Raw genomic sequence first — 23,900 nt, 5'->3', positions numbered from 1 at the left:
CTCCCGGTTCCCAACGTGGGTGTGGGTGAGGCCAGGGCAGGGGCCGAGGCAAGAGCTGGGAGAGGCCTGAACCTGTCACCACAGGCCCCTGGGCAGATTCCTGGCCCATCGTTCCCACCGCGTCGCACCCCTGCCCTCACTGAGAGTGGCAGGAGTTCTGATTACCAAGGAGCCTCCGGTCCAATGCCCAGACGTGGGTGGGACCTCCACCTGGGCCACAGCTGAACCCACCAAGCTCCTTCCTCAGCTGGCCTTGGCTGGCGGGCACTGGGGTTTGGGAGCCCTGCACCAACCACACGGATGACACGGAGGCCAGGTGAAGAGAATTAAATAATGTGTGATTTTATTCCATTAGAGATAAAACCAGCAGCATCACAGCTTGAGCCCTCGCCCCACCCCCTCATCCCTCTGCCCCGCCACGCTTCTGCCTAATGTCGGTAATGGGGGCTTCGGGATCTGGACCTTGAGCGCCTGGAGAAAGAGAGGGGAGAGAGAGGCCCCGTGAGGGCTGGGCAGCAAGCAGGGAGCCCTGCTGTGTAGGCACGTGCACACATACACTGACATGCTTGGGACCACTGGGGCTTCAGTGATGGGGAATTCAGCTGCAGAGAGGGATGTGCCCGAGGGGTGAGGCCAGGCCCTATGACTGGAGGGGACTGGAGGGGGCTGCGTCGGGATGGAGCAATCAGGGCTGGGACCTCGTGCCAAAGGGCAACTGTGATTTCCCAGGGAGCTGGGCCAGCCTGCTTATTACCTTCGGGAAGAGCTGTATTCTCGACCTGGAAAGAAAGGATGGGTGGAAACAAAGTAAGTGCCCAGGACCAGGAGTGGGCTCCAGGGCTGGGCTTCCAGTGTCTCCAGCTGAGGCAGCGCCGGCGCTTCCGGCGTGTCCGCTGCTGGATGCTACCTGTGCCCCTTGGCCCACACCCACGCGCTAAGAATGAGCTTTTCTTCCAATTCCTGTAAGTCCCTTGTGACTAAAGCAATCACCGTGTGTTGTGTGTGTGACTTAAAAGTTTTAATTTATAGAAGGCTGATGTGGAAAAAAATGTACCATGGTTTTTTTGTTTTTGTTTTTGGTTTTTTTTTGGCGGTATGCGGGCCTCTCACTGTTGTAGTCTCTCCCGTTGCGGAGCACAGGCTCCGGACACGCAGGCTCAGCGGCCATGGCTCACGGGCCCAGCCGCTCCGCGGCATGTGGGATCTTCCCGGACCGGGGCACGAACCCGTGTCCCCTACATCGGCAGGCGGACTCTCAACCACTGCGCCACCAGGGAAGCCCTACCATGTTTTTTTTGTAACCCAGTTTGACACCTCTTCTTTTTTTTTAATGCCACAGAGCCTCCAGCCCGGCTCTCCAGACCAAGCGACCACGCGGACACTCACTGTAACGGGGGGAGGGCGAGCGGCTCTGCCGGCTGTACTGGCGTTCCCATTCTTCTCTCTCCTTCTCTCGGCGTTCCCGTTCCCTGCACGGGGAAGGGGAGGCAAACCAGGGGAAGGGGTGGGCATTCGGCTGGCGATAACACTGAACTGAACTCGATGGCTGGCTGGGTCCCTGTCAGGGCAGGTGCTGCCGACAACCTAGTCCAGGTGGAAGAATAAGCCAAGGGGGCATGTCCTGCTCCTCTCCTCACTTGGAAATGAGGGCACTGAACTCGGAGAGGGGATACTTACTGGCTGGCAGAGCTAGCATCTGAATCCCAGTCTGCCTGGCGATGAAAGGCTTGCTGAAGGGCTGGAGAGTTCGATAATTTCCTGTCACACTCAGGGCACAGCCTCAGAACAAAGGGACTTACATGCTAAGTGCTTAACTGGTCTTTGTCAGAAGGACCAGGATTTGCAACCCCAAGGGCTACATTTACTGGGTGCCTTCGTGCCTGGCTCTGATCTCACGGAATCCTCCCCACCAGCCTAAGAGCTGGGACAACTATTCACTATTCCATCCCCATTCGGTAGATAAGCAAACTTAGGCTTATCTATAGGCCGAAGGCTCAGACAGGAGGAAGGCGCACAGCTGGTGGGTAGCAGAGGCAGGATCAGAACCCAGGTCCGACTGACTACAACGCTGAGTCCCTAGGCACTCTGCTCCTCCACTCCCGATGGGAGCACATGGCAGCCCTGGAAGCCCAGCACATGATGTGCCTGTAATAAACAACTAACAGCAGCAGCTCCAACCATCAAGCCTCCCCACGTGCCAGGAACCACACACCAGGTGCCTTAACGGGAGAACCCCATGGAGGTGGCTGCCTTATCACATCTATCTCATACAGTGAGTCCTGGCGTAGAGAGCTTAAAGTGCTTGTCCAAGGACCCACAGCAAGCACAGGGTAGAACCAGAAACAACAGGTGACCCGACCCTGCGACTGACCAACTCTCCTCTTTGCTAACACCAAGCACTACGGCCTCCAGTTCTGCCCATGGGTACTGGGGTGGGCTGAGGCTTTACGGACACTAATCCCTGAGTTACCCTGTGCACTTGGCACCAAGGTCTGTTCAGACTCTGGGCCAGTGCCCACCCCAGGGCCACACAGTCAGAGAGGCGGAGCTGGGAATGAACCCTGAGTCTGCCTGACCCAGGCTCTGAGCCACTCAGCTCTGCAGGGGAAGAGTCAAGGTGAGAACTGGAGCAGAATGGGAGAGGGGAGAGGGGAGAGGCCCTGGCTCCCAGCGCGGGGCTGGCTTGCATTCAGCCGTTCCGTTCGGCAAACGTTTATCGAACACCAGTGTTCTTGGGGCAAAGCACACAGCAGGAACCCAGCAGCCACACCCGACTTCTTAATGGGGACACGAACAAGAATGAGTGAAGGACACAGACAGTGCACACTGGGATGCCAGGTGCAGATTAGTGCTATGAAGAAAAGCAGAGTGGGGCTGGAGGATGTCGTGTTTTGGGGTGCTACTCCACAAAGGATGGTCAGGAAGGACCCCTGAGTTCAGCAAGGGAGGGAAGTGGGTGGGTATCTTGGGAACAGCAGGAAAGGTAACCCAAGGTGGAGGCTGGAGGAGCTGGGAGGAGGTCACAGTGGCCGAAGTAAGCTGGGGATGGGAAGGAGACTGGGGGACAACATGAAGGCCAGGCGAGGGCTTTGATTATTTTCATCCACCCAGAGGGATCAGCCAGGGCTCTGGATCGGAGCAGGTGGTGGGGAACACAGGGCAACCCAGAGGCAGGTGGGAGGGAAGGGGTCTTACTTCATACGGATCTTGCGGGCCATGGCTCGAAGCTCGTCTTCCCGCTCCTACGGCAGAGATGGCAGAGATGGCAGGATGGCAGGATGGCAGTGAGGGCGGGGCCGGGCCGGCACCCTGTGTGAGCCCTATGCCCTCACCCCAACCCGTACCTGGCGCTCATGCTCCTGCTGGATCATCTTCTCCTGAGCCGCCTTCTTATCCGCCTTGACTGTGGGGAGGGAGAGACACAGTGATGAGGGGTGCCCTCAAGCCCCGCCCGCAAGATGTGGAAGCTGAGCTCAGAGAGGCCAACCAGACTGCCAAGGCCCTAAACGTGGTGGCCGCGGGGCAGGTGCACACCCACTCCTCCCCAAAGGGCCTCCTATCTGGCAAAGGGCAGGGCCTCCCCACGGCCAGGCCAGAAGGAGGGGGGGCAGGGGAGCCCTGGAGGGGCAGGTGGCGGGACATACACTGCCTGTTCAGTGCCTTCTGCATCCTCAGCTTCAGCTTCTCCTGTGGCGTCAGCTTGGGCTGGGGAGGGGGAGAAGAGGCAGGAGACCGGGTGGGTGTCCCGGAGCTTCCACAACCCACCTCATCCAAGAGCCTGGGACTTGCGGGGGCATGTGTGGAGGACGGGCAGGCTGTGGAGACTGGCCACGAGGGTCTGGGAGCCCCAGTGGACAGTTGAGGAGGGAAGGGAGGCACAGATCTCAATCCCCGGGGCTGGATCTCCCGGCCCACCCGGGCCCCCCTGCAGGCCCACCGGGCCCAGCTCTCGGGCACTGCTGCTGGCGGGAATTACACGGGCGAGTTCCAAATTCTTACTGACTTTGGCAGCTCCTGTCTCTTTACCAGCGGCAGGTTCGGTCCTGGGAGGAAAGAAAACCAGCTGCCACCTTCGACCTCAGGCGCCCTCAGCACTGCCCTCAGAGCAGACAGCCAAGGTCATGGGCCCCTAACACCCCCCAGGGAGAAACCAGGTCCCTCCCAGACCCTGCAGGACAGAGCCATGTCCCCCTCTGACCCCCGACCCAAGGCAAGGGCGTGACTCCTCAGAGCCCCTAAGGGCAGAGCTGTGGCCCCCTCAGACCTCCCAGGACAGGACCAAGTTCCTTCACAAAGAGCACAGTGGAGTCACCTGCTCACCCGAGCTCACAGTCCCCTTCCCCCAGCCCTGCCCCACTCACTTTTTCAGCTTCTCGCCCACAGCGGGGGACGCTGCCGGCCTGCCCAGCTTCTCCCTTGGGGGCGACGGCGAGTGACTGCGGCTGCGGCTGCGGCTGCGGCTGCGGCTCTGGCTGGGGCTGCGGCTCTGGCTGGGGCTGCGGCTGCGAGTCAGGCTGCGACTTCGGGACGGGCTGAGGGACCAGCTGCTGCGGCTGCGGCTACTGCTGTGGTGCCGGGGCCCCCGGCCGCCCCGCCTGTACCGGTCCCCTGAGCGGGAGCGGCTCCTGGGGGTGCGGTGAGGCAGGAGAGAGGCCATGAGGCTCCAGGGACCCCCGGTGTGCAATGCCCCACCCAGGCACTGAATCTACGAGCCTCCTTCGAGGCCCTGGGGTCCTTGTGTCTCCACTCCTCTCCCGCTACTTTCCTCAGAAATCCTCCCTGGCCTCCCTCAGTCTCTAAACAGAGACCGCCCTCTAGATACACCGGCCCTAAGACGGCTCTTCACTTCTCACTAGACACCCATTCACCCACTTCTCTGAGAGGTGACTTCTGGGGGGGCAGAACTTGGCTGGCGGCCCCCCCTTGTATGCTCACGGCCTCCTCACCTTGCCAGGTCCAGGGTCTCGCCACTAGTGGGGATGACCCCCTCGCCCCCGTGCAAGACTGCAGCACAGACCCACAGGATCCAGTCTGGGGACGTGCAAGCCCCACCCTCTCTCTGCTCAGGACCCTCAGGCTGGCCTCAGAGATGTGACCAGGGTCCCCCTCCGACCCCAGTCTTTCTCCTGACACTGCCCTGTGTCAGGCTCCAGGGAACGACCCAGAAGCCAAACCAACGCCACACACTGATTCTGGTGGGACTGTCCTGGGTTTTTACAAAATTCAAATTTGTTGGCAATATTGAGAAAACAAGAGCTGTCCTTTAAAAATCCAACCCAACTTCTCTTGAAAAACCAGAAGACTGAGCAACACCACGCCTGCCACTGAGTGGCCAACAAGCCCAGCAGATGGGACGTATGCTCCCGGTTCACCGGGGCCCACGCGGCCCCTCTATTTTACCTGCTAGACCTTGTAGGTAGCTGACGTTGAGATCCACACAACAATAACACGGGCAATGATGCTGATGACAATAAAAGCACTCACCGAGTGCCAGGCCCTGTACTAAACACTTACATAGAATTCACTTGTCACAACTTCACGACCCAATAAAGGGGACACCGTGACTGTATCTCTTTTACAGATGCAGAAACAGGCCCCGAGAGTTCACTAGCAGGGCCAGAATCCATACCCAGCCAGGGGCTCCGCAGTCCATGCTCTCATCCACCAGGCCCCCTCCAGGAATAGGACCGGAGGGATGCTCCCGTCCCTAGGTCACTTTCCTCCTGCCCCATGTGCAGCGCTTGTCTCACGCCCCGCCTTCTCTCAAAGGGCTGCCTTGACTCTCCGGCCCCTGCCCACGGAGTGCCCCAGTCCTAAGGGTCGCCAGCTGCAAACACCTGGGGACTTCCCGTGACAAGCACAGCTCAGTCTCCCTCCCCACTGCATCCCTGAGAAGGGAGGCTGTGCTCCAGCCCGGGCACCACACCTGGAGTGAGCACATTGCCCCCCTGCACCAATCCCAGGTCTCCCCTCCCAGAGCCTGGTCTCGCCGAAACGGCGCCCACGCCCAGCCCAGTCCCCACAACCCAGCCCCACGCACCTGCTTCTGCGCCGGGGCCCGTAACCGCCACGCCGGGCAGGCGAACGGGAGTAGCGGTGTCCGTCTCGAGAGCCCCCACCTGAGTGCCGCCGGCCACGGCTGCGAGATCTCGAGTAGCGCCGAGAGCGGGAGCGGGAGCGTGACCAGGACCGGGAGCGGGAGCGTGCGTGGCGGCCAGAGCGGTAGGAGCCCCCGCCGCGGCGGGAGCGGGAGCTGGAGCTGGAACGGGAGCGGGAACTGGAGGTCCTCGAGGCGGAAGAGGAGGAGGAGGTGGTGGAGGAGCGGCGGCTGCAGGTAGGGCACGGAGGGCGGGTCAGCGCCGGCCCGGGCCGTGGCCCACCGCCGTCCCGAGTCCCCCCCACGGCGGCCGGGGTGTAGGGCAGGCAGCGTGAGCGTTACCGACCGGGCGCTGGCATTACGTCCCGGTGCGGGGCCGCCTGGCTGGGGGGGCGCGGGAGGCTTCCCTGTGGCGGCCCCTGACGCAGCTGCTGCAGCTGCGGCTGCGGCTGCCTCCTCATCGCTGCCCCCAAAACTGGTGATGAACGTGATCTTCTCCTCTCGGCCTGGGGTCGGGGAGCGGGAGCGGGAGCGGGATTCGGAGCTGGATTCCGAGGGCGACCTACAGAGCAGGAAGCAGGGGGCTCAAACGCCAGGCTCCTGGAGCCTGCCCACTGGCTAACAGAAGCCACCACAGAGCAACAGAAATCAGAACAGCAGAGCCCCGAGCGACGGCAGCCACCGGCGCAACGAGCAGAGCCAATGGGCAGAAAGACACCAGCTGTGCAAGGATCGGATTCCTGACCACGGAAACCTTCTCAGAACAACCAGGAAAAGGAGGAACAGCAAACTGTACTATTAAAAAGGGATGAGCACATCTGTAATGTAACAAGAAAAGATTTCCTCAACATAGATGTCAGGTCAGGTGGAAAGCAAGTTCTAAAGCATTAACTGTGATTTAATTCCATTTTTGTGAAAAAAACGTATACCTTATCCCTCATGGCGCCCACAGATTGAGCACTTACTGTGCCAGACTCTTCATCAAAAGGTGCACCTGCCTCATCCCACCTATCCTCCCAGGAGCCCCGAGGGCGCCCTCCCACACCATTCTGCAAAGGGAACTGGGGCCAGACCGAGGTCTGTCACCCTCAAAGCCTCTGTCCCAACCACTCCCACAACCGGGAGACACACGCGTGTGCAGCCAGGCCCCTCTGTGCCACAACCGGGAGACACACGCGTGTGCAGCCAGGCCCCTCTGTGCCACAACCGGGAGACACGCGCGTGTGCAGCCAGGCCCCTCTGTGCCACAACCGGGAGACACGCGCGTGGGCGGCCAGGCCCCTCTGTGCCACAACCGGGAGACACACGCGTGGGCGGCCAGGCCCCTCTGTGCCACAACCGGGAGACACGCGCGTGGGCGGCCAGGCCCCTCTGTGCCTGTTGTCTCTCACTGCTTGTCCCCGGGAGTTCAGATTAAAGGGACTTGACTTCTAAGTCCTGCCTTCCTGCCACGTCTGGTCATTTTCCACACAAGACTACGTTACAGCTAAATGAGAACAACTTTTTAAGGTTCACGTTTAAAGGAAAAAGAAATCAGGAAAGCAGGCTAACACTCTAGGAAACAGAAAATGATTCAGACTCCCAGAACACATTCTCCAGTCTGTGATCTCAGGGCAGCCTACAGGGTGGGCCCCCTGGCCCTCCTCACCACCCTGCCCTCCATGAGGAGGACTGCTGGGCCTTGCGAACTCACCGCTTATAGGGGTCATAGGTGGGGCTGTCTCGGCGGGCGTAGCTATGAAGAGAAGAACGGGATGGGACAGGTGGGGGGGTTTGGGATTAGTGTGCACAGAAGTAAGGCCAACCCCCAACCTGGGCGCCCAGGGCCACACGCTGGGCACAGTGATGAGGAGGCTGCTGGCCAGGTTACGGGCCCTGATCCCTCCTCCTACTCACCTCACATCTGTCCGAAGCCTGAACCTCAGCCCTGACCCACAATGTGCCAGACCCACCCTGACCCTGAGCAACAAGGACTTCAGCAGCCTCCGACCTGGCTGGCCTCCGGACCCTAGACTAGAAGCAACACTCCTCCCACTCCAAGTCCCTGGCTCTACTGGGTCCTGGCTTCCTACTGATGATGATGTTGAAACTAGAAGAGCTAACACGTCTTAGAGGCACACTATGCGCCAGGCACCAAGTGCTTTACTCAGTGAACTCAATCGCTCTTCCTAACAACTCTCTGACATGGGTACTGTGATTCTTCACACTTCACAGCTGAGGAAACAGGCCCAGAGAGGTGAAGTCACTTGCCCAGGGCCACACAGCTCATAAACGAAAAGAGCCAGGATTCCAACCCAGGCCATGTGGCCCTGAGTTCAAGCTTTTACGCACTACACTGACCTGCACCTCTACAACTCTTTAAGGAATATTTTCCAGACCGCACATCAAACCCTGAACCCACAACAGGTCCCTTAAGCTTCACAGCAACCCTCAATGACTCCCATTAAACACACGAGATGTGTCAAAGAGCATGGGTTTGCCTGGAGCCCCAGGCTGGGCTTTCCACATCAGACTGCCGCATCCAAACCTGCCCGAGACCTCGCTGTGGGCACTGGCATAGCCCCTCGCCTGGGAGGTGATGGTGCCCCTTTTCCAAAAAGGAAACTGCAGCTCAAGAGAGAAAGTCACCTGCCCAAACTCTGACCGTGAGGAAGCAGCCAAGCAGCAGAACCAGGTCAGAGTCCAGGGCCAGGCCCGTGCCCCTTGACTCTGCTCTCAACCCTTCCAGCCACCCCATGCTACCTGGCCACTGGCTCTCAGGGAGCACGGCAAGCGTCCCGAGTCCAGCAGGGTGAGGGGAATGGCTGGCAGGGCAGGTGTCCACACGCCCCTCACAGCCACGCCTACTCCAAACTTTCCCTACTCACTGCCATACTAGGAGGGAATTGCCTGCAAGTGGCGAGCTTGCCCCCAAGGTCTTCCTGAGCCCCGGCTCCTCCCCCAGAGCCCTGAAAGACTGGTGCTGGCAGGGTGGGGGCATGGGGCAGAACCCGTCCTACCTGGGTGGGCTGATCTTGCGGCCCCTTAGCCGCTTCTCCCGGAACTCCCTCCGCTGGCGCCGGGAGCGACGGCCCTGGAGCAGGGTGGGTACGAGGCTGGTGAGGGTGTGCCGTCCATGAGGCACACACCTGCCCTACCACCCCGGCCCAGCCCTCACCGAGTACATGGCCTTCTCCTCCTCAAGGGCCTTGGCATGTTTGATGGCCTCTGCCTCCTCCTTGTCTTTCCGGAGCATCCTACAGAGGGGCACGAGGGGCACGATGGAGGAGGGGCCAGGCCACGGGCAGTGTCACTGCAGGAAGTGAGAAACCCCAAGCCATCCTGGGGGTCTCGCATTCATTTTGCACTATTATTGAGCACCCACTGCATGCCAGGTGCTATTTCAGGTATTAGGGATTACTGAAAACAAACAAAAATCCCCACCCCCTTGGGCTACCATTCTGGGGAGAAGAGACACAATGACCAAGGTCACATAACATGGTATGTTAGACGGTGAAAGCCTCGATGGGAAAGTAAATCTCGGAAGAGGGAAGGAAGTCCAGGGAACTGGTAGAGGCTGCTGCAGCCTTCAACAGGGAGGTTGGGGAAGCCACCCAGAGAAAAGTGACAGCTGATGAGAAACCTGGGAGAGTGAGCTGAGCAGGTGCCGACAGAGCCAACGGCACACTGAGCGGCCCCGAGGTCAGGTGGGGCCTCAGGCACCGAAGGGGTAAAGAGGCCATGGAGGCCGGCAGGGGTGCAGTATGTGGGCAGAAGACCAGACAGGTGAGACTCTGCGGCCATGGTGAGGAGGCTGGCTGCGCCTGAGGGAGGTGGGAGTCATGGAGGGTTCTGGGCAGAGGACGTTGTGTTCAGACTCCAGCTCAATACCCTGTCAGATGGGACCGGTCTATGTGACCCACACAGGTATGGCACAGGGCAGAGGCTCAACCAGCAACTGCGAGTGAATGATCCGGGGAGCGAAGCCTCTCCACTGGAGGGCGCTGTCCACCAGGCCCAGGAACCCGGGAGTTTCCAGGAGTCCGGTGGCCTCAGGTCACACAGCTGGGGGCAGCCTCCGCTTCGACAAGGCTGAAGCCAGTCACAAGTACCCACCCCACGAGCTCAGGAGCCTCTGTGTGTGATGCCCTGGCGCAGGGCCAGGCACACAACTGCTCGGGAAGAGGGGTAACAACATATGCCAGGTCCACAGGACGTGGAGAGGCGTCAGCCCGCCGGCCTCACCTGACGAAGTCGCCATCGGCCATGCCATAGGTCGTGGCCTGTTTGTTGAGATCTGCCACCTGCTCCTGGTTCAGTTCGTCCACGTCCACCTCCACGTCTACACCAAAAGAAAGGCTGTCAGGGACCAAAGCCGAGCGAGAAGGGGAGAAGGGGCAGTGCCCCGGGAGTTGGGGGCGGGGGTGCCCACCAGACCGCAGGCCTCTGCAGGGAGGGAACGAGTCAGCTCATCTTGGCATCCCCAGGCTGGCGCAGGGCTTGGCCAGAGGCAAGCACAACAAACGGTGGGTGGGGGCCGGGAGGGGTGTGTGATGTGGAGGAAGTAAACGGGGGAGTGAACGGGGGACGGACAGAGGGCGGCTGAAGATCTAGGTGGGCGGGAGGCAGGGGGTTCGGGTCACAGGCATTCAGAAGCCAGATGCTGGATGACTCAGTGGAAGGGGGACGGACACTTCACATATGTCTGAGTAAGTCTGAATAAACAGTGGGTGGGCTGAGTGAGAAAGGGTGAGAGGTGGAGGGAAGACAGGCATTTAGGTGGAGGTGGGTGGCAGCATGGGGGATGAGGCTCTATAACTGGAGGAACACTTGTTTTCCAGAAGAGAGAGAAAGAGAAGGGGAGGGAGAGACAGAGAGGCTGACACAAGCAAGGAGGACAGACTCAGAACCTAGGTGGGGACAATATCATAGAAGCAGAATCCTAGAAACGAGGAAGGAGAGAGACACAGAGAGGGAGGCTGGACCAGGAGGACACGAGTGAGAAGGGAGGACAGCAGCGCCCGGAGCAGGGGCGGGACAGGCGGGGCTCCTAAGCACGGGGGCACCCCACAGAGGGGGCGGGACGAGACACGAAAACGACGCCCAGGGACTGTGGGGGGGAGGGCAGAGAGGGGACCCCACCGATGTCGGGGATGACCTCGTCTTCGTCCGAGTTGCTCTCCTCCTCGGCCGCTGACTCCTCCTCCTCCGGCTTCTCTGCCACCTTCTCCACCTCGGCCACCGTGCTGTCCTCATAGGTGTAGCCAATGGAAGCCTTCTTCTCCGCCAGCCTGGGACAGGGGAGCCATGAGCCAGGGAGGTGCGGGGCGGGGGCGCAGACTATGGGAGGATGCAGCCCAGGCCAAGCCTCGAGGGCCCGCACACCGCACGCCGCCCTCCCAAGTTCCTGGGCAGCTCGGCACCCTTGCCTGCAGACCCTCCCTCACGCTCGCCCTCAGCCTAGAACCCTCTGTGGCCACCTCCCACCGGCTCTTCCCTCCTCCTCCAGCTCCAATGCACCATCCTCCAGAAAGTCCTCCCTCAGGCGGGGTCCAGCACCATCCTCAGATCCCCAGCCCCACTCCTACTGGATCTGTCTCCCCCGGCCCCAGACTGTGAGTCCTGCAAGGGCAGGCCCGCGCTATCCTGGGTAACAGCACGCCCAGCTTGGTCCAGAACGGCGTAGGGGCCTAGTGCACGCCTGCTGCTGACTTTAGTCAACACTCCCTGACGCTGTCCCAGTGCCAGCCTCGTCCTGAACGGGGGGTGGGGGCGGGGGTGTCAGGGATAAGGATGAGAGTCATCAGGAAGCTCCCGCCACACCGTGAGGACTCTTCAGAGGGAGGGAAGCAGCAAGCGCTGAGGATCGCAGTGGGGGAGCTGCGCAGCAGCAGGTGGTAAGGAGGCAGGGCTCCAGGACCGCTGGGGAACAAGTGGAGCAGCGGCTGTCCTGGAGAAGGGGGGCCATTCCTCAAGGGACACAGCCTGGAGAGGTCCCTCTCCAGAGCGACATCAGCCGCTGCTGACCACAAGCTTACTTCACGGCAGCAGAGGACAAACACTTCACAAGCTCCGTCTCCTGCAGCCCTGGAAAGTCCAGGCAGGGGGCACTGCCGCCAGCCCCCTCACAGGGGAGCCCGCCAAGGCTCGGAGGGAAGTCCTCACCGGCAGGTTTCAAACCCAGGCCTGTCCAGCCCGGGGCCTGCTCTAACTCCCTGCCCTAACTCACCTCCTACCATCCCATGGGTTGCAAACGCAGTGTAGAGGTTTGTCAGCAGACCCTTCCCATCCAGCTGCTGCTTCCTCCTCTAAACATTGATCAATCGAGCGCCTACCCTGTGCCAACCACCAGCCCCGGCTCTGGGGAGCCCAAGGTGGACAGGATGGACGAGGCTGTGCCCTGTGGGGCTCACAGTCTGCCTGCCTCCCTCAAGCCCACGGTGCCCCAGACCCCGGCTCACTTCTTCTTCTCATCCTCACTGGGTCTCTGGAGGCCTCCGTACAACTCGTCAATGTAGATCTGGTACAGGCACTGCTCCTCTGAGACTGGGGCAAGGCAAGAGGCACGTGGGTCAGGGGATGCTGGGGACACTGGGAATTCAGGGGGGACACAAGAACGGGGGGGGGGTAGGAGGACAGGTGTGACCCAAGCACAGCCAGGGGCAGAGTCACGGATTCCCAAATAATCACACCGTGTGTGTTGAGGACACAGCACCTGCAGGAGGGCCCTGGTGACACCACTGACTCGCCATGCAACCCTGATCAAGGAAATGAGCCACTCTGTGCCTCAGTTTCCTTTTCTGTAAAATGGGATCACTGGCAGAACGAGCGCGTTGTATTTTGGCGCTGCTACTGTTACCACTGTTAGGAAGGTCTTCAGCTGGACCCTTCAGAACGACAAAGCTATCCTGAGCACTGGACGTCAGTCACCTGGACCCCACGGGCCACTCCACTCTGTGCCTCTGTGGGCCAGCTTAAATTAAGCGCGGTTAATCTGGGCTCTCGTTCATCCACAACACGCAACTCAAGGAGCTCAGCAATGTACTGGAGCCTCCCCGGGTCTTCCTGCAGTGAGACATGCCCAAATCCCAGTGGGACCCTGGCCTTGCCTCAGTGGGCCTCAGCTCTTCTATCTGTAAAGCGAGGTGCGTGGGCCGGGCGGGCCCAGGCGGGCCACGGTACAGCCCTCCCCGCAGCCTCCGCGGTTCTGCTGGTAGGTCCACAAAGCCCCGCTGACCTGCCTCACGTGAGCTCCAGCCAGCCAACCCTCCCTGTCCCCCAAGGCCACCCGCCCCCTTCCCCCACAGGGCTGTCCTCCTGGCCCGGAGTCCAGCGGCCTCTCCTCACTGGGGAAATCTTGCCCACACTTCCCTGAGCCAGCCTTGGCCAAGCACCTCAGAACAGCACACATCTGTCGTGACGGCGCCTTAGCTGTGACTACCACCTGCTTTCGTGATTACATGGCTCCCCCACTAGACCCCTGCTCCCAGAAGAGTGCCTGACGCACCACAGGTGCTCAGGAACTGCGGGAATGAATGAATGAATACAGAGTCAGAACTGAGGGAAACCCTGGCTCCATCACCAAGAATCTATGTAGCCTGGGGGGAAGGCAAAAACAACAACGGCATCAATGATGACGTATTCCCCCTGATTCTAAGGCCTCAGTGATTGCCGAAATTTGACAATCTCTGATTTTAGAGATGCTAAAACACCTATTTTAGAAACAAACACGGGGACAGTGAACCCACTGGGAGGGCTGACTGCCAGGCGCGGTGCGGGGCCTTATGCACTCCTCACCGAGCCCTCACAACCACCCCAAGGGACAGAATCCACCTTTATCGCCCTTCTCCAGGAGGAGACCGACACTGGCCAGGCTAAGGGACGAGTGTGTGGCCCTTAATTTCACAGGGAGATCCTGGGAGTGTGTGTGGGGGTGTCTCAAAGTCCTTCTCAGGAGGCGAGCTGAAGTTCAGAGCTGTCCAGCAGGAGGCAGCAGTGGTTAAGGGCAGGGTGAGAACCCCAACTCCTTGGACATGGTGTCCCCCCCCAACCACTGAGCCTCGATATCCTCATCTGTAAAATGGGGGCATCATCCCTACCTTGCTGGGAGGTTATGCAGATGTACTGAGGTAACAGAGACAAAAAACTCTAAGTTTGTCAGGGTCTGAACCGCCACAAGCCCAGAGAGGGGAAAAGTCTCTAAACCTGTTTTCTCATTTGTGAAGTATTAACGGTGATGGCTTGGGAAAAGAACACTGGACATATATGAACGCTTGGCAAACTGCCAAACTGTCTAAATATTCATTTAAAACAAGGAGAAATTTCCTTTCCAGAGCTAACATTCTGACCCATGCAGGCGGGGGAAATACACAGAGGAAAATAATGTATTCTTGCTATTTTCACCAATTTTTTAGGAAAAAACGCCACAGAGTTAGAGGGCATGGGATGTGGAAGTGACTGTGGTAGGACCATCTAGTTCACCAGACATCTCCTGTACCAATTACAGAGACAGAGGGCCCCAAGAGAGAAAGGGATGTGAACAGAGCGGGTCCATGACAGAGCTGGGACCAAAACCCAAGGCCCCTTAGTAGAAAGGCGTGGGATAACTTTTCTTGCCAACCTTGTCGAGGTCTTCCAGTCTCCAGGGACACCCTCCGCCCCTCCCGCCAAAAAACCCCACTCCCCCGCCGCCCCAGGTCACTTACTGCCAGCAAAGTCGTTCTGTACCAGGCCTCGGTAGCGCTCGTAGTTACATTTCCGCTCGTCCGACTCCTGTTCTGGGGAGCTTTGGGGGAGGCCAAGGTCTTGAGACCACAGGGAGAGGGTAGACCCCCATCCCAAGCCAGCAGGAAGGGGGATGAGGGGCCTGGCTCAGTCTGACGGGCGGGGGGGCCTCCCCACGTGCACACCTCCTTCCTTCCCAGGATGGTGACAGGTAGGCCAGGGCTCAGGAAAGAAGAGGTGCTGCTGGGTAGGACTCCCTGCCTGGCAACCCCTGGGGGAGGCAGCTTACATGGTGGTGAGCAGAGGTGGGGTGTAGTCAGGGATGTGGTCCAGGTGGGCACGGACATCGAAGCGGTCAATCATGTTGTTGGTGTCCCCCTGCCAGGGCATCCTGAAGTGGGGAGCAGGGGAGCAAGGAGCCTAGGGTCCCCATTGCCCAGGACACAAAGTACCTGCTCCCTGCCACCTCACACTTGGGAGTCTGGCCCCCAAGCCCTCTGATCCCCATGCCAGCCCCACCCTCACCCCCCACCACGCAGTCCCTTATGCCACCAACCCCCCCACCAAATCTACATTCAGCCTCCTGACAAGAATAGGGCCCTGGGGAAACTGGGGCCCTGTTTTTCAGAACCAAGCAAGAGTGGAGAACTCGAACCACGTCCTAGGAGCCACCTTTATAAGCCCAGTCACCCCAAAACACCCCCTCTGGCAACCTACTCTCTGTTGCATCTGGGCCTCTGGCCCCGGCCCCACTCATTCTCCTCTAAGTCCTCCTCCAACCACTATACCACGGGGCCTTTATCCCAACCGCTGCCGTACAGCCTTAGCTAGTGACCTTCACCTTCCCATGCAGGCCAAAGCTTCCCTCTCTCAGACTCCGAAGGTCTGTGTCCTACCCCAGGTCCCTTTGGCCCTCCAACCCTCAGTCACAGACACTACCCTACCCCCAGACCCAGTCTTACATGTTAACGGGGCTCTCGGCGGCCAGGGCAACTGCAGAATCCAGGTGCACCTTGCAAGCTCGACCATGCACCTGCAGGAACTGGGCTGGGTCCTTCTTCTGCAGGGAAGGACAAGATGGAGGTCACCACCCAACGGAGCCCCAAACCCTGCCACTCCCACACAACCAAGTTAGCAGCAGGCTCACCTCTGACGCCAAGAGGCCCTACTTCAGAGGTAAAAGAACCTACACAAGGCTGGCAGCACTAACGGGGGCCACCTAACCCCTGGAGACAGGGGAAGGGCTTCCTCTCGAGGTGGTAGCAAGAGGCTCTGAGCTCTGGCCCCACCTTCTACACAGCCAGTACCAAGACCCACCTCCCTAAAATACTTCCCCCAACTCTTCACCCCACCCCCACCCCAAGGCCACTCATTCAGAGGCAGGTGTGAGCACTTTGGCCAGGACCAGCCTCTAAGACACCAGGACTGCATAAGCTCATGAAAGGACAATCAATGTCACTATTCACCAGAGACACAGCAATCAGAACTACAAGACACCACCTCACACTAAGATGGCTAAAGTTGAAAGGACAGATGATAGCAAGTAATATTGACAAGAGTATGCAGAAATAAGGTTCTTCAAAAGGTTAGACAAAGAACTGCCGTATGACACCCGGCAATTCCACTCCTAGGTATATACCTGAAAAAACTAAAAACAGATACTCAAATACTTGTACACAAAATTCACAGCAGCACTATGCCCAATAGCCAAACCCTGGAAACAATCCAAATGTCCATCAACGCAAGACAGATAAACAAAACATGGCATATGCAGACAATGCAATATTGTTTGGAAGTAAAAAGGAATGGAGTACTGATCTACACTACCACACGGATGAGCCCTGAAAACATTACACTAAGCGAAACAAGTCAGTCACAAAAGGCCACACATTGTATGATTCCATTTATGTGAAATGTGCACAACAGGCGAATCCAGAGACAGAATGTAGACTGGTGGCTGCCCAGAGCTGCGGGGCGCGGGGAACCGACTGCTAATGGGTATGGGGCTTCTTTTGGGGGTTATGAAAATTTTCTAAAGTTACATTGTGGAAATGCTTGCACAACCCTGTGAATATATTGAAAACCACTGAATTGTACAGTATGTGAATTATATCTCAATAAAGCTGTTTTAAAGAACAAAGGTACCTAGATGGAGAATGGCCCCTGAGCCGCTCCCACCACCTGATGTTACACCTTACACTCACTTATCGCCTCAGGCCTGAGGCCTCCTGTGGGGAGTCACGATTCCAAGTCACCAGAACTGCGTCAGGAAAGGATAAAATCTAGCCGCAGCAGCTCTCACCACTGAGCTTCCCGAGCGCCGGGCTCTGGCTGAGCTGCAGCCCCTGCCACGTCACAGGAACCCACAGGAGCCACGAGCCGGGCTGCTGGTGCTCCCCACTAAACCCTGGCCAAGCTCCCAGCACCACCGCCCCAGAGCCCAACCACTTCCCATCCCGCCTCACCCCTCCCCCGCAGCGCTGCCACCTTCCCCAACCACTCTGCGGCCTCCTGGCCTCCTCCCCACTCCCTGCTACCACCCTTGCCCTCTGCAGCCCATTTTCCGTGAGGCAGCCTGAGGGGTTCTGCTAAAACCTATTAGGCCACGTCCGCCTGCTCAGAGCCTCGCCGCTCCGCCGCCCCGCCGCTCCGCTCCGCTCCGGCTTGGCCCTCTCTGACTTCTCTCCCCCGCCTCTGCTCCAGGCGGCCGGCCTCCAGACCACAGCACACATTCCCCATCTCCTTCTAGCCGCCTTCCTTGTCAGCTCTGCCTAACAGCTCCCCCGCAACCCGACTGACTCCAGCTCCTTAACCGCACCGTCTGCTTCGGAGCACCGCCCCTCACGGGTCACCTGTCTCCCACACTAGACCGCAGCTTCCGCGACGCAGGACCTGTCTTGCTCCCTGTTGTATCCCCAGCGCCTAGAGCAGGGCCCGGCCCACGGCAGGCGCTCAGGAACACTGACGGAAGGAAAGAGAACGAACCCTCACCGACAGACGAGGAGGCCGAGCCCCTGCAGGAGAAAACCGTCAGCATCAAGCTCCCGAGCGCCTGCACTTCCCGCTCTGCCGCCACCTCCCGCCCCAACCGCCAGGCGGCAGGCGAGCAGGAGCTGAGAAGGACGCTCCCCAGTGACCACAGCTGCTACGGGGCTACCACCTGTCCTGCGCTCACTAGGCGCCAGGCCGCTCTCCCTCTCCTCTCACATGTGAAGACGCTGAGGGTGGGGTACACCCGAGCCCACGGAGTCCAGCGGGGTGGCGCTGCTGGAATCCAACTCCTCATCCCGCACCTCCCCTGCCTCCCTCAGTCCCTCACCTTGGGCCACACAGCGCCCTCGGTCCGTGACCGCCCCAGCCAGGTCTAAGGCCAAGAGCCCCTCGTGTTCTGAGGCTGCGCCAGGCCAAATACCCAGCTCCCACAGCCAAGACTCACGTGGGACACTGTGTGCAGGATGGACTTCGGCCTGTAGCGTGAAGCCACTGGCAGTGCCAGCACCACAACAAGGAAAATAGCATTGGGCGGGGAGTAAAAACCTGGGTCCATGGACTGGCTCTGTTGGGAGCGTCTGGAAAAGTCAAGGAACCGTACTCAAAGCCAGGAGTTGGGGACTTCCCTGGTGGTCCAGTGGTTGGGATTCCATGCTCCCAATGCAGGGGGCCCAGGTTTGATCCCTGGTCGGGGAACTAGATCCTGCATGCATGCCACAACTAAGATCCCGTGTGCCACAACTAAAGAGCCGGTGCAGCCAAATAAATAAATATTAAAATAATAATAATAAAAATAAAAGCCAGGCGCTGAACTAAGTGCTTTATGTACATCTCAAACGTCTCAGTCATGGGAGAAAGGTGCTATTCTTACCCCCATGTCCCATGAGGAAACTGGAGCTCAGAGTGGGGAGGCTCACTTGCTCCTGATCACACCAGCCATAAACAAAACTAGGATCTGAGCCTAAATGGTCCTGACTCCAAAATCCACTCTTTTTTTTTTTTAAGTGAAAGGTACAATAGCGTTAATTATATGCACCTTGCTCTGCACCGGATCTCTAGAACTTTTCCAGCTTACAAAACCGAAACTCTATACCCAATGAACAACTACTCCCCTTTTCCCCTCCCGCAGCTCCTAGCAACAACCATTTTCTGTTTCTAAGGTCTTGACTGCTTCTAAGACCTCATACACGTGGAATTTTGCAGTGTTTGTCTTTTTGTGACTGGCTCATTTCACTAGACATAATGTCCTCAAGGTGCCTCCACGCAGTAGCATGTGACAAGATTTCCTTTCTTTCTGAGGCTGAATAATATTCCACTGTATGTATGGACCACTTTTCTTTACCCATTCATCAGCTGATGGACATTTAGGTTGTTTCTACATCTTGGCTATGGTGAATCATACTCCAACGAACAGGTAAAAATATTTCTTCAAGACCCAAAATCTATTCTTAACCAACGGATCATTACATCTCCAGGATCAGAGGGGGTCACAGGAGTTCATGGAGTCAACTGTTAAGCTTGCACCGACTCCAGGTGCAGGCGTTGTGCTAGGGCCATGGCACTGACTGAGACAGCCAGCCTGGCCCTCAGGGCTCACAGTCCAGTGTGGGGGACAGACCCATCCCCCACAGTGACGACGCAGAGTGGGCAGTGCTGGGATAGGGGAGCCAGGTGATGCGTCATTTAGCCTGGGCCCTCCTGGAGAAGGAGATGCTGGAGCTGAGATGTTTTATTTCCCACTTTCACATCAACAGGGAATTGTTTCTTTATCCAAACCGCTGATCAGAAGAAAGCTGACAAGGACAGGAGAAATGACAGAACTAGGGTCAGCTAGGGAGAGAGAGCAGGCACCACGGACAGATGAGCAGAGAAACCGGCTGCCTAGACACACCTGCCCGGCCCATCACAGCTGACCTCGGCCTCCTCAGCACTCGCCTCAGCCGCCTCCCTAGGCCCAAGAGCAAGATGAGAGACCCGTGTGACAGCCCCATCCCCTCCTCGAAGCAGCTATCATCCACAGCTTGGTGGCCGTGATCTGAATGCTGATCACGTTCTCGTACGGGGACAATGGTTGCTTGTACAGGCCTGCACCACAAAGCACCCCACAGACACTGTTGTATTCTTGAAGCTCTTCCCTGTCACCCTGTCATCACCACTGTCCCAAGGGGGAAAACAAAGCTCAGGGAGCTCCCCAGCTACAAGAACAAGAGCACGGAGTCCCAGGCCTTCTAAGTGGCCCAATTCCAGCCTTTCTTCCTCCACACCATCCATCAACCTGGATGCTAGTCCAGCTCTACTTGGTAATAACAACAACCTCAGAACCAACAAGAGCTGGCATTTACTGAGCAAGTTACCCTGGGCAGGCCTGCCCTCAGCGGTCTCTGTGCCCAATCTCACTACACTCCAACAGCCCGGGAGAGAGGTGTCCTTGTCCCCACCATTTGTGGCAGACCATGAGTTGGCAACCAACATCCATTGCCCCTTCCTCGATAGTAATAAGACTCCTAACTGGCACTAGGCCACCCAGGATACAGTCTACGCCTCTTAACCTTCCTGACAGCTGTATGTGACCATGGGGTTACTTGCCGGCCAGGGGGATATGAGTGGACATACCATGTGCAAACATCTAGAGACTTTCTTAACTGGCATGAGCCCCCTGGCCTCTTTTCCCTCCCTTCTTCTTCCCCGCTGGATGTAATGAACACATGATGGCTAGAGCTTGAGCAGCCCTCTTAGACCTTAAGACAACACTGGGAAGAGAAGCCATGCATGGCTGAACAACAAAACGGTCCCTGAGCAGAAATGGCCACCTCTGCGCTTTTATGTGAAAAGGAAATAAACTTCTATCTTGTCTAAGCCATTGATGCTTTAGGTCTCCGTTATTCACAGCCAAACGTGATTTTATAGGATACATCATTTCACAGGCAGAAGAGGAAACCAGGCTCAGGGATACAGTCACTTGCCCGGGCCACATGGTATGTAAGTGGAATAGCTGGAATTGGAACCCAGAGCCCTGTGACTCCAAACTCTTAACGACCTGGTATGGTTTGGTATTTTGCCTCCCGGCCGTGTCACCTTGAACAAGCTGCTGCACGTTTCTGAACTTCTATTTCTGCAGTAGAAAGCCCAGGTGAAGAGCTAAGAGAGGTCCAGGGTCAGAGAGTCTGGGTTAGAATGCCAGCTCTGCCCTCTTGCTATATGATCTAGGCCATGACTCTCTGAGCCTCAGTTTGCTCATCTGTGAAATGGAATCAATAAAAAGCAAACCACCTCCCAGGCTGGGGGTGACAATTTGATGAAGTGGAGACGCATCAAGTGCTCAGCACAGTGGATAACACATAAATGCTCAACAGAATTAGCCATTGCTATCAGCATCACCTTTAACACAGGGATCAACACCAATCTCTCAGGCCTGCTGAAAGGACTAGAAAGAATGTGCCAAAGTAGCAGGCACAGGGTCTGGCACACCACGAACCCTTAACAAATGGCAGCTATTCACTCCTGAGCACTGACTGTGTTCTTGGTCCACTGCTGGGGCCTCACCAATAAGCAACACAGACCCAACCCCAGCCCTTGTGGTCATGTCATAGTTATTCTGACACCACTGGAGAGGGGCTCTCTCTACAGCCCAGTGGTTCCCTCCCGGGTGACAGAATGCAACTGAGGCGCTCTCAAAGATTCCTCTCCTAGGGTAAAAGCAGCCTCTGTCTCATGGGTGACTGTGGGGATTCAAAGAACTCACGCATCTAAAGCTCTTTTCAGAGCCTGGTGCCTGCGAAGGACCAATTAAAATGGTAACTGCTATGCTTTATTCATCTGTTCTTTTAAACCACGTTGGGCTCAAGCTTGGAATGCAAACATGACCCAAATACACCTAGTCCCCAATGCTACAGAGCTGGATATGTGTGCTGAATTCCGCAAAGGGGAATGACAGGGAGCTATGACGGCTGAGTATGGAGGATGAGGAAAGACTTCCCTGAGGACTGAGATCTGACAGATGAGCAGCAGTTAATCGAGTAATAGGAAAAGCTCATGCAAAGGCCCTGTGGCTGGAGAGGGCTATATAATTTGGGGAGGTAAAATGGTAACTCTTTATGCATCTTTTTTTTTGGTTAGAAAAAGTAGCCTAGATATTGAGGACGCCAGATGGCGTGAGCAAAGGAACAAGGCAGAAAGCAGAGTGACAAGCGTCTGGAGGGGGGGTAAAAGCCAGAACATGTGGGGTCTTAAACGCTGGGTTGGGGAGCCCGGCACTAGGGGGTCACAGAGAAGTTCCGAGCAAGGGAGGGACAGGCTCAGCTTTGTGCTTTAGAAAGACCTCTCTGGCCCCTCCACCCTGGAGGGTGGATTAGAGGCGGCAGGACTGGAGGCCAGGAGACGAGGGAGGAGGCTGAGGCAGTGATGCGATGGTAAATGAAAACGTCTATAACAAATACCATCTAACAGGAGAACTGAACCTAGTACGCAAATGCCATTTCAAGCTGGGGTCTCAAGAGCAAGTAACAGTTAAATAGGTGAGAGGATGCATTACAGGTTCAATCCCTGTGGTGGCAGAGACGGAAAAACTGCCAACGGAGCTACCTAAGGATGAAGCTGAGAGGCCAGACCACAAGGGCCTTTTAGATCACAAGATGCAGTGCAGTCTTCTCTCCAAAAGCAACTGAAGCATCAAACAGGGGAGGGAAACGGTCAGACTTGACTTAGTGAACGATGACGGCACTCCTTCGGGGTGCCAAATTCAACCTCAAGAATGCTGAGCTCTTCTGGGCACTGTGAATACAGCAATAAGCAGGACAGACACCATTCGGAGGTGGCCAATCTTATGTCTGGACTGCTCTGAGTGTTACAAAGACTTTCCTCCTTCCTACTGACCCCAGCTCTGTACTGAGTCCACACCAAACAGCGCAGTATACTACAATAAACAGAATGCCTCAAGTTTTTACCAATGATTACGCTCAAAAAATGGACATTCTCTTGAGGAAACTGGGCTCTAACATTAGCGCATTTCCAAGCCCAAATCGTACCAGGAGGACCGGGGCCCAGCCCTCCAGCAGAGCTCCCAGCCCAGATTAAAGGTTACTCACGATCTTTTCATAGTACTCCCGCCGCCGCTCTGCCCTCTTTTTGTAGTCGACCATCATACCTCGAAGCTTCCGCTCATGCTTCCGAGCCTCGTGCCACATCGTGGTGAGGCCAAGCCTGGGGCCTCAACCTGAGGGATAAGGAGAGGGGTGTCAGACGGGCTTTAAAAACCATATAGACAGAATCAATGTCATCTAACAAGTTGGTGACAGAGTTGATCCTGAAGAGCAGCTTCAGGGAGGGGAAGTGAGGCTATGGAAACCTGCTCCAGATGCTCAGGTGTATCCCAGGCAACTCTGATCCAGTACCCTGGGCATTCTGAAACCGCCCCCTCGGGTGATTCTGGAGTGAGCATCCCTGGGAAAGGGGTATCCTGTGTTCAAGGAGCCAGAATCAAGGATGAAAGGTTCGGGAATGGAAGGAGCGAGTGTTGGAAGCAAGGTCTGGAGACAGACCTGGAGCAGCTGGGGCTGGAGCTCAAGGGAGGGGAAAAAGCTGAAAGGGCTCCCACCAGGGGTCATCTGTGGGTGTGCCTATGGGTAGCAGGGGTCCGGAGATGAAGGCAAGTGGACGAAGAGGAGAAAGATTTTATGGGAACAGAGTAGTGGCTTGGCGGTAGGGGTCGAGGGCAGGTGAAGGGCGTGGATGGAAGACGTCGACCCTTGGGGGAGGAGGGGGAGCTTGGGAGAGTGCTGTTAAGGAGAGACCAGAGCGCGGCTTAAGTCTAAAGACGGAATCTAAATTGGGGACGGGAGAGTAGGGTAGAGACTGAGGGAAGCGGAACGGGCAGACAGGACGGGGTGGGTTGAGCTTCGGGGCGAGGCTGGAGGACAGAGGCAGAGCCCGAAGGTTTGGACAGGGCCGAGCACCGGGTCTGGGCCTGAGGGTTCGGGTTAAGTTTTTTTGACAAGAGGAAGGGACCTGTGGCAAGCGGCGGGGTCCGACGCGGCGAGTTCGGCCCGACGGCGGGGGCAGGGCGCGGCCTCAGGCCCGGCAGGCCGAGGGGGTGCGGAGCGGTCGGCCCTCG

General features: G+C 57.6%; 1 protein-coding gene across 1 annotated transcript; it reads right to left on the bottom strand.

The window, feature by feature from the left end:
• Positions 1-364: 364 nt before the first annotated feature.
• CLASRP (CLK4 associating serine/arginine rich protein) lies at positions 365-22,974 on the bottom strand (the record flags this gene model as incomplete). The annotated part of the gene is made up of 20 exons (XM_082863167.1): positions 365-471; positions 755-779; positions 1,387-1,469; positions 3,196-3,242; positions 3,345-3,403; positions 3,645-3,705; positions 4,004-4,043; positions 4,362-4,625; positions 6,041-6,328; positions 6,444-6,659; positions 7,791-7,832; positions 9,097-9,170; positions 9,255-9,333; positions 10,322-10,418; positions 11,219-11,367; positions 12,538-12,622; positions 14,782-14,861; positions 15,090-15,191; positions 15,763-15,860; positions 22,876-22,974. The coding sequence occupies 20 exons, from the start codon at positions 22,972-22,974 to the stop codon at positions 429-431; spliced, it is 2,031 nt and encodes a 676-aa protein (XP_082719293.1). The 3' UTR covers positions 365-428.
• Positions 22,975-23,900: the final 926 nt, after the last annotated feature.

This window comes from Leucopleurus acutus, assembly GCF_964270905.1.
Source record: "Leucopleurus acutus genome assembly, chromosome: 20".
NCBI lineage: Eukaryota > Metazoa > Chordata > Mammalia > Artiodactyla > Delphinidae > Leucopleurus > Leucopleurus acutus.
The sequence above is the reverse complement of the archived record's forward strand: the minus strand, read 5'-3'. Positions and strand labels throughout refer to the sequence as shown.